General features: G+C 38.3%; 2 protein-coding genes across 2 annotated transcripts in view; both read right to left on the reverse strand.

The window, feature by feature from the left end:
- The window catches only part of LOC132973396 (large ribosomal subunit protein P2-like), a 133,272-nt gene that overhangs the window by 79,851 nt on the left and 37,898 nt on the right, over nt 1-15,523 (reverse strand). The gene's annotated exons all lie outside the window — the stretch shown is intronic.
- dhodh (dihydroorotate dehydrogenase) lies at nt 5,060-14,767 on the reverse strand. The gene is made up of 9 exons (XM_061036632.1): nt 14,654-14,767; nt 13,279-13,491; nt 12,632-12,831; nt 11,462-11,544; nt 10,963-11,150; nt 8,444-8,557; nt 7,334-7,487; nt 7,098-7,257; nt 5,060-6,289 (listed from the first exon to the last, which is right to left on the reverse strand). Exons 1-9 carry the CDS (start codon nt 14,669-14,671, stop codon nt 6,217-6,219), a joined length of 1,203 nt encoding a protein of 400 aa, XP_060892615.1. The 5' UTR covers nt 14,672-14,767; the 3' UTR covers nt 5,060-6,216.

Here is a 15,523-nt window from a genome sequence, read left to right on the forward strand (position 1 = left end):
AGGGATCATTTGATTAAAATTGTGGGTTTTTTTTAAAATAACTTTTTATGACTGTGTACAAAAGAATGGAATAACAATCCTGTAATGAGCCCATCTAAGACTTTCATGTAATTTTGATATCCTTTATTAATCCTTGAGGGAATAATAAAGGATAATAATAATAATAATAATCTTTGTTAACCAAAAAACTTCACAATACATCCAGATAATGATCTATAAAGTTTAATATGAAACAGAATACATCAATATTGTGCTCTTTTATTTATTTATATTCATGCTATATATTTTTTTTTAAACTTTTTTTTTTAAATGTAAAGGTTGTATGAATAGTAGAGGTGGGGGAATAAATCGATACAGCATTCTGTGTGGCAATATTATATTGTCTCATGGCCACCAAGGATCGATATTTTTAATATGATTTTTTAAATACTTAATTGCTGAAAGGGTTGCAAGATTTATTTTGGACAAGTTTAATTGTTAAACATTCATGTTCAAGTTTGATTAGACTGAAATATCAACAGTTCAGATTGTGAGGTGCATGAAACCTTTTACAGGGTTTTACTTTGATCACAGTCTGTGGGTCTGAATTGTATAGAAATAAAAAGACCGAAGTGAGATCAATAGACTGAGAATTTGTCTTATTTGACCAACAGTTCTTGATTTAGTTTAATTTTTTTGGTATAATAAGCAATAAGTATTGTGTATTGTGATAATATCTTATCATGGAGCCTCTGGTGATTCCCACCCGTAATGAATTGCAGAAGTGTTTACTCAGGGTCCATGTATGGATTGTTTCCTTTTTTCTAGATTCTTGTGTTGTACTTAATCTCGATGTACGTCGTTTTGGATAAAAGCATCTGCTAAGTTAATTGTAGAATTGTAGGATGTAAAAACATTAAAGAAGAAACATAAATGTTTTAGAGTATGTCTAAAGTTCTTTTGTAGGTTTGATCTCACATTACTTTTAACATTGAAGAAACATATTTTTACCAGAAGTGTTCAGGAAGAACATTTACGTATGCTTGTTTGGATGAAAATAAAATGACCTGACAGGCTCACAGCCGGTGCCCTCCTTCTGAACACATACCTCAGACAGCACCATTAGTTTTCAGAGTTACATAATCACATCTGCTACACGGCTGCTTTACTGTACATTGTGTACTTCAATTAGACACCATATGCCATTTGAAAATGTTCATTTGACCACTAAGGGAAGATTTGGGTTCAAAGGGTTTTAACATGATGAATGCCACAGAATTTGAAAAAGAGAAAAGAGAAAAAACCCCAAAGAAGTTAATGAAGTAACAGCAAAGTTAGCAAAGTGTTTTCATTGGGATTTCAATGGCACTTACTGTATTTGGTTGTCAAACTTATCAGCTTATAACAGAAAGCAGTGAGCTGAAAAATTAGTTTATTTATTGTTTTCCCTCTTTTTCTTTTTTTCAGCCTCTCTTTTGTTACTAATGATGATTCTTTTTAGCGACAAAACTTGCTGGTTGCATCATCTGCCTGTTAACTTTAGTAACTTCTTCTACACGAGGGAACAAGTGAGGCAAAATGGTTATAATCACTTCATAGTACAGCTGAGGTATCTTTCTAATGTATTAAAATAATATAAACAGCTAACCCTTAACAGTGTTGATATTTTCTTTTTATTGACAAAGAATAATTTAATGTTAATGTTTAATGTGAAAATAACTGAGTTCACTCTGAGATTATTTAAAAATAACTTTAAAAAAAATTATGGTACATTTAAGAAGTCCTAGCAATAAATTCATAGAGACACTATCTGTAGATTATTGTGTTATATTCAGTAATAATTGTTTTCAATCTTATAAACACTCACGAGGTCAGTTTAAAAGGACACAATCACTATTTCCCAATCTGCAGTTTCTCAGGACGCTTTGAACAGCCGATATAAAAGAAGAAGCTGAGATTGGTCTGAAGAAATGTCATCGCAACGCAGTCACGAAAGGAAACTTGCTCAAGATTTAACTGAAGTAATACACAAATCGTTAAGAAAGAACCAAGGAAAATGTCAAAATAGATCTGAGCTGATTTTCAAAATCAAGGTACAGAAGTTTGAAGTTGCGCCTTCCGTCACTATAAGAATACAAAACGGCTACATGGAAGGAGTATCTTAATACCAAGACCCAAAAGCTGTTTTAAAAAAAAGAAAAGTCTCTATTATAAAATATTCCAAATAAAGAAATCATGCCTACTGACTCATGTAAGCTACATGTTTATAAAGACAACATTTTAAATGTCTTTATTTGTTGGTAATGTTTCTGTTTCTTATATACTCCTTGGCTGGTTGTACTTCCTTGTGGCATGCTAAACCTTCCTTTGAGTAAATTAACATTAAGGATCCACAACCAGTTGATGTTTTTTTGTGTTGTGGTTTTAGAAATGACATCAAATGGGTTAATGTGCGGGTAAAAAGTGCCACAATATCCTAAAGATTAAAAACGTAGATTAAAAACCAAGTACAATGTGCTGTAAAGTTACTTCTGCACTGCCCTGAAGGTGGAAACAAACACATTGAACACAAGAAGCACATTTCTTTAGCAGAAAATTGCTACATTCAGGTAAATTCCCAGTTTCTTGTTTTATTGGATTTGAAGGTGGGTTTTAGTCATGGTCTCTGCATGGCTTTCACACTCTTGCTCTGAAGTTGTTCCAGTGTTGAGATCTCTTTTGTTTTGGTGGTCATGGTCTTGTGAGAAATGTATAAGAAGATGCTTCAATCAGCATGCTTCACAGTAAAGATGGTGAACAAAGAGACTAACAAGCTGTGCTCCGCTCTCAGTAAACATCAGAACCTTTCGTCCTCTTGCCTTATCAAAATTCCCTTTAAACAGATTCCAAGTTATGTGCCTATTTCCTAACGGCTTGCCTCCATCTTTTAACATAAAGAGGTTTTCAGTAATTCTATGTTTTATTCATGTGCCACTGATGACCCTTACACCAAAGTGATGTAAGCATTCCTTGATCAATGCATTAAAAACAAAGTGTGTTTGGTAATCACTTCGATTTGAATGTCAATCATTTTGTAAATAATTTAATAGCTATACTTTATTGATTTTGTAAGTCAATCAAAAGTGAATCAATCAATAGAGAGTAATCAACATTTGTAAGAATGATGTAAATGTTGCCGAGTAAAAATCTCCTGCCACACAACAAACACAGTCAATATGAAAATGTGGTCATAGAAATGTTTGGAGAGGAATGTTAACAATCAACATGATAACATGCTGTGTAGTGCTAAACAAGAATGAAAGCTGAGGCTTATGCAGATGTGCTTAACTTTATCTTTTTTTGAAACAAGAGCTTTATAGTAGGTTGAATCACCCAGCATGTACCTCTAGTTTTTAGGATTCATGTAATTTATAAGGTATGATATGTAATTTTTTTTGTATAACATTTTTTTTAAAACAACTACGCCAAAGGCATCATTTTTTGTTGTAAGCATAGTTTTTTTTAATAAAATGTTTTTTTAAACGTACAACCCACTGACATCTGTAATTTCACTCGAGGTAATGGAGTTTCCTGCGCTCAAATGGAATATTTCTGGCTTGGGAGTGGTGTGTCTTAAAGATTTTGTCCACGTCAGATGTCCTGAATGGAATCAACTCCCATATTGGAAATGTGTTTGGTGAAGGGACAACCTCTTCACTCAGAGAACCAAGGTTACAATGTAACCAAGCGTTTATTCTACCATTCAGTGTTTTTCACTGATAAAGGAAAGAGCTATAGGTCCCTCCCCAGCTTGTGGTTTTATTACCCAACAAGGAACAAAGCCAGTCCATTCCTTACTCCTTTGCAGTTCTTCTGCATTAGCATGATTTTAGTCCCATTAAATAGACAGAATGTGCCTTTAATGTTCATTAACTGCAGTTTGTTTCCTCTCTCTGCAGAGAAACACATAATGTACTACTCTTCTACTAAGACTACATGTATGTTACTAACACATCTAACCTCCACAGATAACATGTTAACGTTGGTAGGTTACTTTTTGACTCATTACACGTGTCAAAAATAAAGCTTGAACTCTAAAGCCTTCACAAATAAAAGTTACACCAACTACTGAACCTCAATTTTCTATTAACTCTCAGACTGCACTAATGTAGAATACATAAAACATCTCAGGTACAGGGAATCAGTGCTTCCAAGCCTCCATCAGTTTCAAAATGTTGTTTGTCTGAAAGACAGATCACACCTCTCCTCTCAAGATGACACACAAGATAAAGGCCAGTTTGCATTTGGCCTCAGGAGAGGAAGGAGGAGGTGCGGGGCAGATCAGATCACAGCTGCTCCTCACAAACACTGCTGCATTCACTTGATAAATCTAACCAAAGCTACCTATTTTGGTAGGCTGATGAGCTAGGAACTGGAGTACATCTTTACCTGTATAACAATAAAAGCAGCATCTTCCACCTGCAAGAAGCCATGGTACCACATTGGCCACAGCTGATAAGAACAAAGAGGAAGAAAAGTTCAGCTGAGAAGAAGAGGACTGAAAAAGGTGTATATCTGAAGTGAGCCGAGAAAATAAATCTTGGTTCTTTCAGGGCCTCAAATCACTGAAGTCCTCATAAGTAATGCTGCTGAGGGATAGGTAGGAACAGGTGATAGTAAGCTACATAAGTCTACTAAAAAATGAGGCAATTGTTCAAAACAAGAGGGTACTTCAGTTCTCTCCTCGTCTAACCTGGTTCTCTATGTTCATTGTACCTTATAGCATGTTTTCCAGTCGGTGGTGAGAATCATTGGCCTCAACACATGCAGTTCTCTTAAAGCTAACAAAAATAAAACTGAGATGTAGGGAAAGAACAATGTACAAAATCATTGAGATTACTTTAACCCCGGTCTCCCAGTTTGTAAAGCATTTAAGAACCAACGCTTTTATGACTGAACTACTATCAGAAATATGAAATTTAACATCAAAGGTACACGTTGAGTGGATGGTTTCAACAGCCAATTTGAAATAAGGAGTGAACTTATATCAAACGTTTACTTTTTGATAAAAACATTCAGGAATAAACAACAGACTACAGACTGTAAGAAAAGATTTTGAGGTATTTTATTCTCATTTGACATCAAGATTTCTAGATCTGTCAATTGATCGTCCTCTGGGGTCCATGAATAACCACTGCTTGTTCCTTGTCCTTATAACTCTAAGCACTTTATCTTGTCGCAGAATTCTTGAAAAGCACCATCAATTATTTGTATGTCTTGAAACAGGCTCTAACAGCAGTTTCCTTTCCCATTGGAACAAACAATGTTGTTAATTTACAGAATACTGAAGACGAAGAGGTCAGCTTTCAACAGTTTCAGTTTGAGATGGACAAAACATAATGGTTGTCCAAACAGAAATTAGAATGAACTGGTTGAAATTTAAATGAATTAGAAAACGTGTTTTTTTTTAATTGAAAATACAGTATCGTAGTTACCAGGTGTTTTTGTGTCATATTTACAGCCTTTCCAATAAAGTAAAGACATACTGTACCTCCAAACAGGGAGCTCAAAAACACTTGCCATAAAAGGTTCTGCTTCAGGTCCTCTCTCGTTAGGGGGGGCAGGTCAAGTGAAAAGGAATTTTTTGTTGTTCACACTTTGTCTACATCAAGTTGTTGTACTCTATCATGCGTAGGTAAAGACATCAAATGTAAGAATAATACAAAATTTTACAGCAAATTTAACACCTACAGTAGACTACTCCCAAAATGCTTGACAAGTTTGGCTATTTTATCCAAATGACTTTTTCTTCTTCATACATCAATAAATAGAAGTTCATTTGGCTAGAATAGTTGAAGCACTTTGGTGTCAGTATGCACTTAATATTTTACAGTCAGGCTGTTACACGGTAACAAAGGACACACGTTTGAAATAAATTCACAAACACACCTAATCTTCTTAATGCTTAAAATCATTTAACATTATTATTTCCCTGTGTTTAAAGTTTAGGACAGAAGCTTAGATTTTGTGCCCTCGGCGATTGCATTCCTCACCATAAATACTGTAAAAATGGTTTGAAATACCAGTTCAGGTAACATCTGCTCCTGTAAATAATCGGACGGTGGAGGGACCATCTTAAATGCGCAGCATTCATCACAGTTCAGTGAACATGGTGGATCTTGTTTTGTGGTTTGAGGACACGGCAGCTACAGGTGCTGAGTCTGTGTTAACATTTACCATCTCTTTCAGAAGGATCAGTTAAGGAGTCGCCACACCTGCTCCCCTGTGATCTGCTCCCACTGCCTCTGAGACGCTGCTGAAACCTTGTTCCCTAGGAAAAAAAGGAATTAGAATACTTTTTTGTTCAAGAATGAAATTCGCTATGTTGAGCACAATAGTCTTATTCCGCACAACTTTGAACAAACATGGCTGTCAAATATCACGGATGAGGGTTAAACTGTGTTGAGAAATGCCACATTAAAGGTTATATACATATTTTTACTATGGTCTTGTTAGGGGCCTTCTTTTCAATAATAGAAGTAATTTCAGAGTCGCTGAAACATAGTAGAATCTTTAAAAATAAGTCAAACATAGCATGGTGATCACAGTTTGTTAGAACCCAAGTTGTCCACGATAGTCTGACATTGTGAGTTTGTATAATTAACTCTGGTCTTATTAGCACCCAGGAAATACAATGTGATGTCTATCTTTAACTTATGGGGCGACAGTAGCTCAGTCTGTAGGGACTTGGGTTAGGAACCGGGGGGTTGCCGGATCAAGTCCGGAGCTGACTTGGAAGTTGGTCTGGTAGCTGGAGGTGCCAGGTCATTTTTTAAGTACTGCCAATATTCCACTGAGCAAAGCACAGAACCCCCAACAGCTCTGGCGCGCTCCCTGTGTATAGCAGCCCCACTCTGACATCTCTCCATTAATGATTCAAAAAGTCTCCGCTTTAGATGTCTAAAACCTGCCTGACTGCTCGTGCTTCTTATACGGCGGGCTATTTAGTGCTGCATTTACAGATTTAAGCTATTAAGATCACGGGTGTAATAAACCCCTTTAATTATTAAAGGGAACCGTCTTAATACCATTAAACCTCTATCAAATGAATGATCCTGACTTTAAAACAAAATACTCACTTAAGAAGTTGTTCCAATTCTCTCTTTATCTTGGTCACTATGGGGGGGCCCTGGTACGTCAAAGCTGTGTAAAGCTGAACAAGTGATGCACCGGCACGGATCTTATCCATGGCATCCTGCCCACTGGCCACACCTCCGATTCCAACTATCGGCACTTTACCTTAAAAACATTATCATAAGTGAATATGATATATGTAGATGTCATGAACAGAATATACTGCTGATTGTAAAAGTACCTTTGGTGAGGTTGTACATCTCTCTCACAGTGCTGGTAGAGAGGTCTTTGAGTGGCTGGCCGCTGAGCCCACCAACCTCAGCCTTGTTTGCGTCTTGCAGCGTCTCCGGTCTGGACACCGTGGTGTTTGTCACCATCAAGCCATCCACTCCCAGCTGCAAACACAAGAGCATACATCAAGGAGAGGACAGGAAGTCAGAGGGACAGTGAGTAAAGGCCATTTGACTTTCACAGACCTCCGATGTTAAATGTACTGTGAGTAACAGAGAGTGCTTAAATTGTGCTTTGTTGCCTCTCCTTAATGTCTTTTCCATTACGGTTTGTCTCCTCTGCACTCCAGTAACACTCCGTGTGTTCAAAAAAGAAGAATGCGCTTCATCTTTTAAATCCCTTATAAAACAGTTGTATCTGAATGGCTTTTGGAAATAATTGTATTTTCTATTTCTCTTTTTTCCCCAATACCATCAGTTCTATTTGTTTATTTCACTTTTATGTGACTATAATTCCTGCAGTGTATATGATTAATTTTTTCCTGCACTTTTAAAGCACTTTCTAACTCTGTTTATATAGATGCTGTATAAACAAGATGATGGCTGCACCCTTGGGTGTGTGTATGTTTTGCATACAAGCTTGTGACACTGCACAGAGAAGAAACCCTGAACCTGACTTTTAGTTGTTTTTTTAAGAAGCCATTCTGTCAAGATATAGGAATTACTCATTTAAATATTCAAGCAATAAACTAGACTCTGCAGATGAGCGCCCAATTTTACAAGAATTATTTGGCTACAAATTCAAAACAAAGAAGGAACGCTAAAACTGAAAATCAAAACGTCATTACATTAAAATTAAAGATAAGCATTGAATTAAAAACAAGACAGAAGGGGCGCTGGTGGCGCAGTGGTTAGTGCGCGCCCGGGTTCAAATCCAGCCTGTGGCTCCTTTCCCACATGGAATTCCCCACTCTCGCCCTGATTTCCAACTCTATCCACTGTCCTATCTCTCCAATAAAAGGCACAAAAAGCCCCCCCCCCCCCCCAAAAAAAAAAAAAAAAAAAACGAGCCGGAAAACAAAATCAAAGGTAAAATTAAATGGCGACAACACCCTACCAACCTCATCGACAACATCAGCAATGTCCTGTTTGTCCTGTGCAGTGAGGTCAGGAGCGATCTTCAACAGCACTGGAGGTTTGCATCCTCCCTGCAGGGCATCTCGCTCCTTCAACACCTGAGCAGATTCAGTTCAAAATGTGAGTGACACAAGAGTAGGGGGGCAGAGAGAGATACAACATGGTGAAAGAATGGCGCTGTACAGATACAGTGGGTACGGAAAGTATTCAGACCCCTTTACATTTTTCACTCTTTGTTTCATTGCAGCCATTTGCTAAAATCAAAAAAGATCATTTTATTTCTCATTAATGTACACTCAGCACCCCATCTTGACAGAAAAAAAATAGAAATGTAGAAATTTTTGCAAATTTATTAAAAAAGAAAAACTGAAATATCACATGGTCATAAGTATTCAGACCCTTTGCTCAGTATTGAGTAGAAGCACCCTTTTGAGCTAGTACAGCCATGAGTCTTCTTGGGAATGATGCAACAAGTTTCTCACACCTGGATTTGGGGATCCTCTGCCATTCTTCCTTGCAGATCCTCTCCAATTCTGTCAGGTTGGATGATGAACGTTGGTGGACAGCCATTTTCAGGTCTCTCCAGAGATGCTCAATTGGGTTTAGGTCAGGGCTCTGGCTGGGCCAGTCAAGAATGGTCACAGAGTTGTTCCGAAGCCACTCCTTTGTTATTTTAGCTGTGTGCTTAGGGTCATTGTCTTGTTGGAAGGTGAACCTTCGGCCCAGTCTGAGGTCCTGAGCACTCTGGAAGAGGTTTTCTTCCAGGATATCTCTGTACTTGGCCACATTCATCTTTCCTTCAATTGCAACCAGTCGTCCTGTCCCTGCAGCTGAAAAACACCCCCATAGCATGATGCTGCCACCACCATGTTTCACTGTTGGGATTGTATTGGGCAGGTGATGAGCAGTGCCTGGTTTTCTCCACACATACCGCTTAGAATTAAAGCCAGAAAGTTCAATCTTGGTCTCAGCAGACCAGAGAATCTTCTCATAGTCTGGGAGTCCTTCATGTGTTTTTTGGCAAACTCTATGCTGGCTTTCATATGTCTTGCACTGAGGAGAGGCTTCCGTCGGGCCACTCTGCCATAAAGCCCCGACTGGTGGAGGGCTGCAGTGATAGTTGACTTTGTGGAACTTTCTCCCATCTCCCTACTGCATCTCTGGAGCTCAGCCACAGTGATCTTTGGGTTCTTCTTTACCTCTCTCACCAAGGCTCTTCTCCCACGATTGCTCAGTTTGGCTGGACGGCCAGGTCTAGGAAGAGTTCTGGTCGTCCCAAACTTCTTCCATTTAAGGATTATGGAGGCCACTGTGCTCTTAGGAACCTTGAGTGCTGCAGAAATTCTTTCGTAACCTTGGCCAGATCTGTGCCTTGCCACAATTCTGTCTCTGAGCTCCTTGGGCAGTTCCTTCGTCCTCATGATTCTCATTTGCTCTGACATGCACTGTGAGCTGTAAGGTCTTATATAGACAGGTGTGTGCCTTTCCTAATCAAGTCCAATCAGTTTAATTAAACACAGCTGGACTCCAATGAAGGAGCAGAACCATCTCAAGGAGGATCAGAAGAAATGGACAGCATGTGAGTTAAATATGAGTGTCACAGCAAAGGGTCTGAATACTTATGACCATGTGATATTTCAGTTTTTCTTTTTTAATAAATTTGCAAAAATTTCTACATTTCTGTTTTTTTCTGTCAAGATGGGGTGCTGAGTGTACATTAATGAGAAATAAAATGAACTTTTTTGATTTTAGCAAATGGCTGCAATGAAACAAAGAGTGAAAAATGTAAAGGGGTCTGAATACTTTCCGTACCCACTGTATGTCTGCCTTCTAAATTAATTATAATGGGCTCAAAAACATTGTATAGGATTAACTTTTTACCTCAGCAAGCTTTAACACATCTCTACCTTTAAACTTGACGCTGTTGAAATGCCTTGATATCAGGGCTGGGAATGGGAATGGCTGGGAATCTTTGGGTGTCTCGCGATTCAATTTCAATTTTCGTTTCAAACGATTCTGGATTCATTGATCCATTGAGCCATTGGTTCAAAGTCTATTTATGAATTAGTTACTCTCCTCCAGTCATCTGTGAGAATGGCTGAATTTCTTGTTGCTCTATTTGGCATTCTTAGTTAAAGAGCTACCATTAGCACTTAGCAGGGAGTTACTGATAAGCCCAAAAACACATTTTAAATATATTATTTTGAAATCTACCAAAAATCGATTTTTGGAAGTTATGAATCGATTCTAAATCTTTGAAGAGAAGAATCTTGATTTTTACATGAATTGATTTTTTTTCCACCTCTACTTGATATGCACCTTAGATCAGCAGCACTATGGCTTAACTTGAGATTGGCTTTCAGCAGCACATATTTTATGATAGAATATCACAGATTATCTTTCTCTGTGAAAGTATGTATTTATTTGTATTGTGCTCATATGTCAACTTTCCTGTGTGTTACTGTTAGGTTCAATTATTGGATGAACCTTTGAACCGTCATACCGTATGTAGGAGCTGGTGGAGCTTAGCCTTGCCCTGTAGATCCCTGAGTCCTGGCGTATTTGGACTGCTGATGTTGACCACCAGGTAGTCAGCCAGAGCGCCCACCACTCTCACTCCCTCGAGGTAATCTGCCCCCGCATCCTGGGACAGCTTGTTCTTCCCCAGGTTGATGCCCAAGGGAAGGCCGGCTATAAACACAGAGACACGCACGTATGCAAACAAAACACAAACACATACACAAATAGGAAAAGCTCAGACGTGCAGAAACACAGGCTGCATCATCGGACACGTGACTGAAACGGAACAGAGCCTGCTGGAGTGCTACACAGGCTGTAAACAGGCGTGGAAAAGACACAAAAAAATGAGAGACAAGGGGAGGTCAAGGTCATTAAAAGGGAGATGAATGGTGTATTTAACCACTCTTTAATGAAATATGATAATAGCACGACGATATATTTCCCTGTATGTTGTGCAGAGAACAGAAGTACTGTCTGCTTACCTTTAGTTTGCTCTTTCTGTGTTTCTTGTCTTGCTGTCAGCCTCTGTCGTGCGTCTTCCAACCCACAACTGTTGAATCCATATCTGAAAAGAACAAAATATAAATACTGTATCAAAATGTATTTAAGCAAAAACTTACTGTCACCATCCTGCTACAAGTTACCCAAACAACAAACAACTGAACTCACCAATCAATAACAATGATAATCTCACTTCCTCAGGGCAAAGCTTCAGTCGTTATTATACTGAGACATTTCTTTTTACGGATTACACACTTCAAGTCTTTGACCTCATTATTTTAAAAACATGTTGGCATTGCATTTATTGAAACGTGTTGGTTTCTTTTTCAGCAAGCTCTTATGTCAGTCTTTTCTCATGTCAGCGAAACAGAAAAAAAGACAGAAGAATGTTTTAACTGACAAACCAGATCTGAGTGCTCAACAAAGCTGTGTAATAAACACGAAAAAGCAAATGTTTTCAAAATATCTCAGTGCTAAAGAGCTACATGCAAAGCAACTGGCAATTTCATTTTGTGTAATGAGGCAGAGGAATCAGGAGAGAGCTGGTTTCTTTAAGTTAATTTATTCAAGGCTTTAAAGAAAATTAGGTAAACCTCGGCTTCATAGCTGTGGAGTCAACAGAAGCTAACATGTGGGAAGGCTAATCTGTGGACATAATGAGCGACGTGAAAAAGAACATTATACAGGCTCGTTACCATCTACCGCTCTCCTTTTCTGTTTCTGGCTCCTTTACTGTTATATAAGCTGAATGTGCTCTTTGTGAGATGGAACAGAAAAGGAGGCTGTTTATAATCATCATATATAAAAGCTTTTGCACTACTTTAATCAGAATGAGTTTTTTGCCTTTATTTTGCAATGTTCCTGCTAAGACAGGATTGAATAAAATGGAAATAGATTAATAAATGAATTAAAGATTAAGAAAAAATACATACTAAAAAACAGTCTTACAATAAATGTAATTTGAGTGTATGTAGACATGAAAACAATAATACGGATAAAACGTTGGTAAGACAACCATAATGCCCAGCCCTCAAAGTGTAGAGTACAAGTGTTGTTCTAGTCAGAAGTTGTGCAGTCCGTTTACCATTTCTCTACATGAACATACAGTTTAAATGATCTATTCCTTAGACAAAGCATATCGTGATATTTACCTGTTAATAATAGCATGATCTGGAGTGAGTCTGAACACACGTGGTTTAGGGTTCCCCTCTTGAGGTCTGGGAGTGATTGTGCCCACTTCAACGAAGCCAAAGCCAACTTTGTACAATCCGTCTACAGCCTCTCCATGCTTATCAAAACCCGCCGCTATCCCAATAGGGTTTTTGAACTTTAGGCCCAGGACGTTCACTTCCTGCACATACACGAAGACAAAGAAAATAAAGTCTTAAATCTGTCCCATCAAGAGTTATAACTGTTAGAAAAAGACATATTGTTTTAGACAATTATACATAATCATACATATACATTACATATATTTACTCATACGACAGTACAAACATGTTTCCTTTAAAGCACTTTCATGAGAGAATGTTGGATTCTTGCAGCTAGTCTCATGTTAAAACATTTTTGTGAATGTGAACCCATTTCCTCCTGATTTCCTTCTAGTGTCAGCGTGCACCATAAACATTTACATGATGACATCAATTTCCCTTTCTAAGCTGCTGTTATGACACAGAGGGGATTTATCATCAGTGTGGATGTTTGTGATTGTTCTTGGTGTGAACAGCCGTTGCTCTTGTTTCTATTATGATGTCAGTGGGAATCTTCACTGAGCAAAAAAGTGAGGCTACAAAGTTACCAATGATGCCGGGTCCTGATAGCGGTTCAGAGGAACCAGACCCAGACCGATCATCTTCACTGCCAACACATGTGCTGTCTCTGCTCCCACAATCCTCTGGAGCAAGGGCATCAGCTGGTTGGCATAGAAACGCTCATCCCCAACCGCGGTGAGGTAAGAGGCAAAGAGAAGGCTACCGGAGCCGACGATTTTTACTGCATCTTTCAGCTGCTTCTGTTGACAAAAGCATGGGAAATAAATAAATTAATCTGTGTCTTAAGAAGTTTCACTTTACACATGAATAACTGTGAATAGACCTGTAGTAGTTCAATTCAAGCATTTGTGTTAGATAGAGCAAACTATAGCACAACACCTGCCTATTTGAAAATCCAGCACTTATAGAGAAATATTTTCATGCATTTAAAATACTTATTGTGGCTATTGGCCAACTAGTGTTCAGCGCTCACTCTTATTTTGTCCTCCTGCCTCCGAAAGAAATATCTCTCCTTAGCTGCGAAGTGGTTGTTCAATGTGTCTGTTTTTAAATATCTTTCAATCAGTTTTCCCTGTACATCATTTTCACATTCAATACATACTTACTCATTAACTAGAACAACATACAATAAACAATGTCATACACAGGTGATATATGCAATAGTAAGTTAAAAACAGATCACTTTTTAATAACAAGACTTAAGGGTGGGTAGTTTTATCTAGGTCCCCCAAAACAAATCAGACATTATGATTTCATTTTTTCCATCTTATTCCCACAAGCAAGTCATATGAAAACACAGTGAGATTATGTGCATTGCCACAAGATGTTTTTTTGTGCCTTCAGAAAAAAAAAAGGGATTACACTTCGGTGAAGTGTGAGGACCACAAAAGATGACCTCACCACTTGGGTACTTGTTAGTTTGTGTGAATAAAACAGTAAAGTGTCTTAACACTATCCGCCTGGTCTTGACATATATAAAGAAGTCCGCATTGGAGGCTATAGTGACTTGTTTTGGTCTGCACGAATGTTTATTTGTTTGTATGTAAACTGAGACCAATATGAAGCATTGAATGTGTTTTGCAGATAATGTTGATTCACTCTAAATTATAGCAGCAAACCTCGCAGAGCTGCAACCTAAAAGTCTGTTTGTCTGCAGTTTTCTTACACCAACCCTTCTTACTTTCAAAGAACTGGAGAGTTTGGCAGCAAAGACTACAACTAACGCAGAGTTTCTGTGTTGATCAGTCACAGAAAAGCTAACACGTGAATGTTTCCTGGTTTGATATTAGGCGGAGCAATATGAGCCACCGTTAGCAAGTAGCAACACACAATTGTCTCAGATGCGTTCAAATTAATCGGAATCTTGAAACAAACACATGTCTAAACGCTCTCTGAAATTACCTTCAGATGTCCCGCCATGGACGCAGTTCTGTCATTGCATTAAAGGGCATTGAATGCATTTCCTAACATGTTACACAAACACACGCGGGAACAGCTTCCTATGTATAATCTCGCGAGAATTCCTTGCTAAATTTGGTAAGGAGGGAGTAGGAGGGAAATTGGCTGCTGTAGGTTATGTACTCCCCTGTAGCAATACAAAATCAGGGGACACTTTATTAAATTTACTTCAATACATACAACATGATAATAAACAGTATTCTTCTCATGATAAAAAGGGGAAAACTTTGTGTTAGTCAGGAGCAGAGCCAAGTTAAGTTTGTTTGTACTTAGTGATGCCAGGAGACTATTCCACTTTGCATCTTGTTTGGGTGTCTGCAGTGATTTTCCTAATCCATTGACAACTTATGCAGAGTTTTTCTGGAGAAAGTATCCTAATTTTCATGTGACCTTGGTATCATTTGCTGTTTCTGCCAAGGCTCTTACAGCACTATGCGCTCTAGCCCTGTGCAAAACAATAACCATGGACTTGTTTCTCCGAACCTCTGTCTTTTTGTTGATTTCAATTGGATTTCTATCTTTGTCCGGAAAGTCTGAGGCCTGTCCAGGGAATGGCTTCCCTGCCCTGTGTGAATTTGTCTTCAGAAATGTCTGCTTTGACTTTGTTGGGGGATTCAACACATGGTCAAAGGCGAAGAGCAGCTGTGAACACCGAGGTGGAGAACTCCTTCAGATGCTGAACAATCCCACCAAAATCTTCCTAAAGAACATCCAGAGCAAGAGAAACTTCAGCAGCTTTACCTTTTGGTTGGGAAAGGAGGTCCAAGGGAAGGACCTGGAACCAATCATTAGTAAGTAATATTTCCCCGCAAA

Source organism: Labrus mixtus, chromosome 1 (assembly GCF_963584025.1).
Source record: "Labrus mixtus chromosome 1, fLabMix1.1, whole genome shotgun sequence".
Taxonomy (NCBI): Eukaryota; Metazoa; Chordata; class Actinopteri; order Labriformes; family Labridae; genus Labrus; species Labrus mixtus.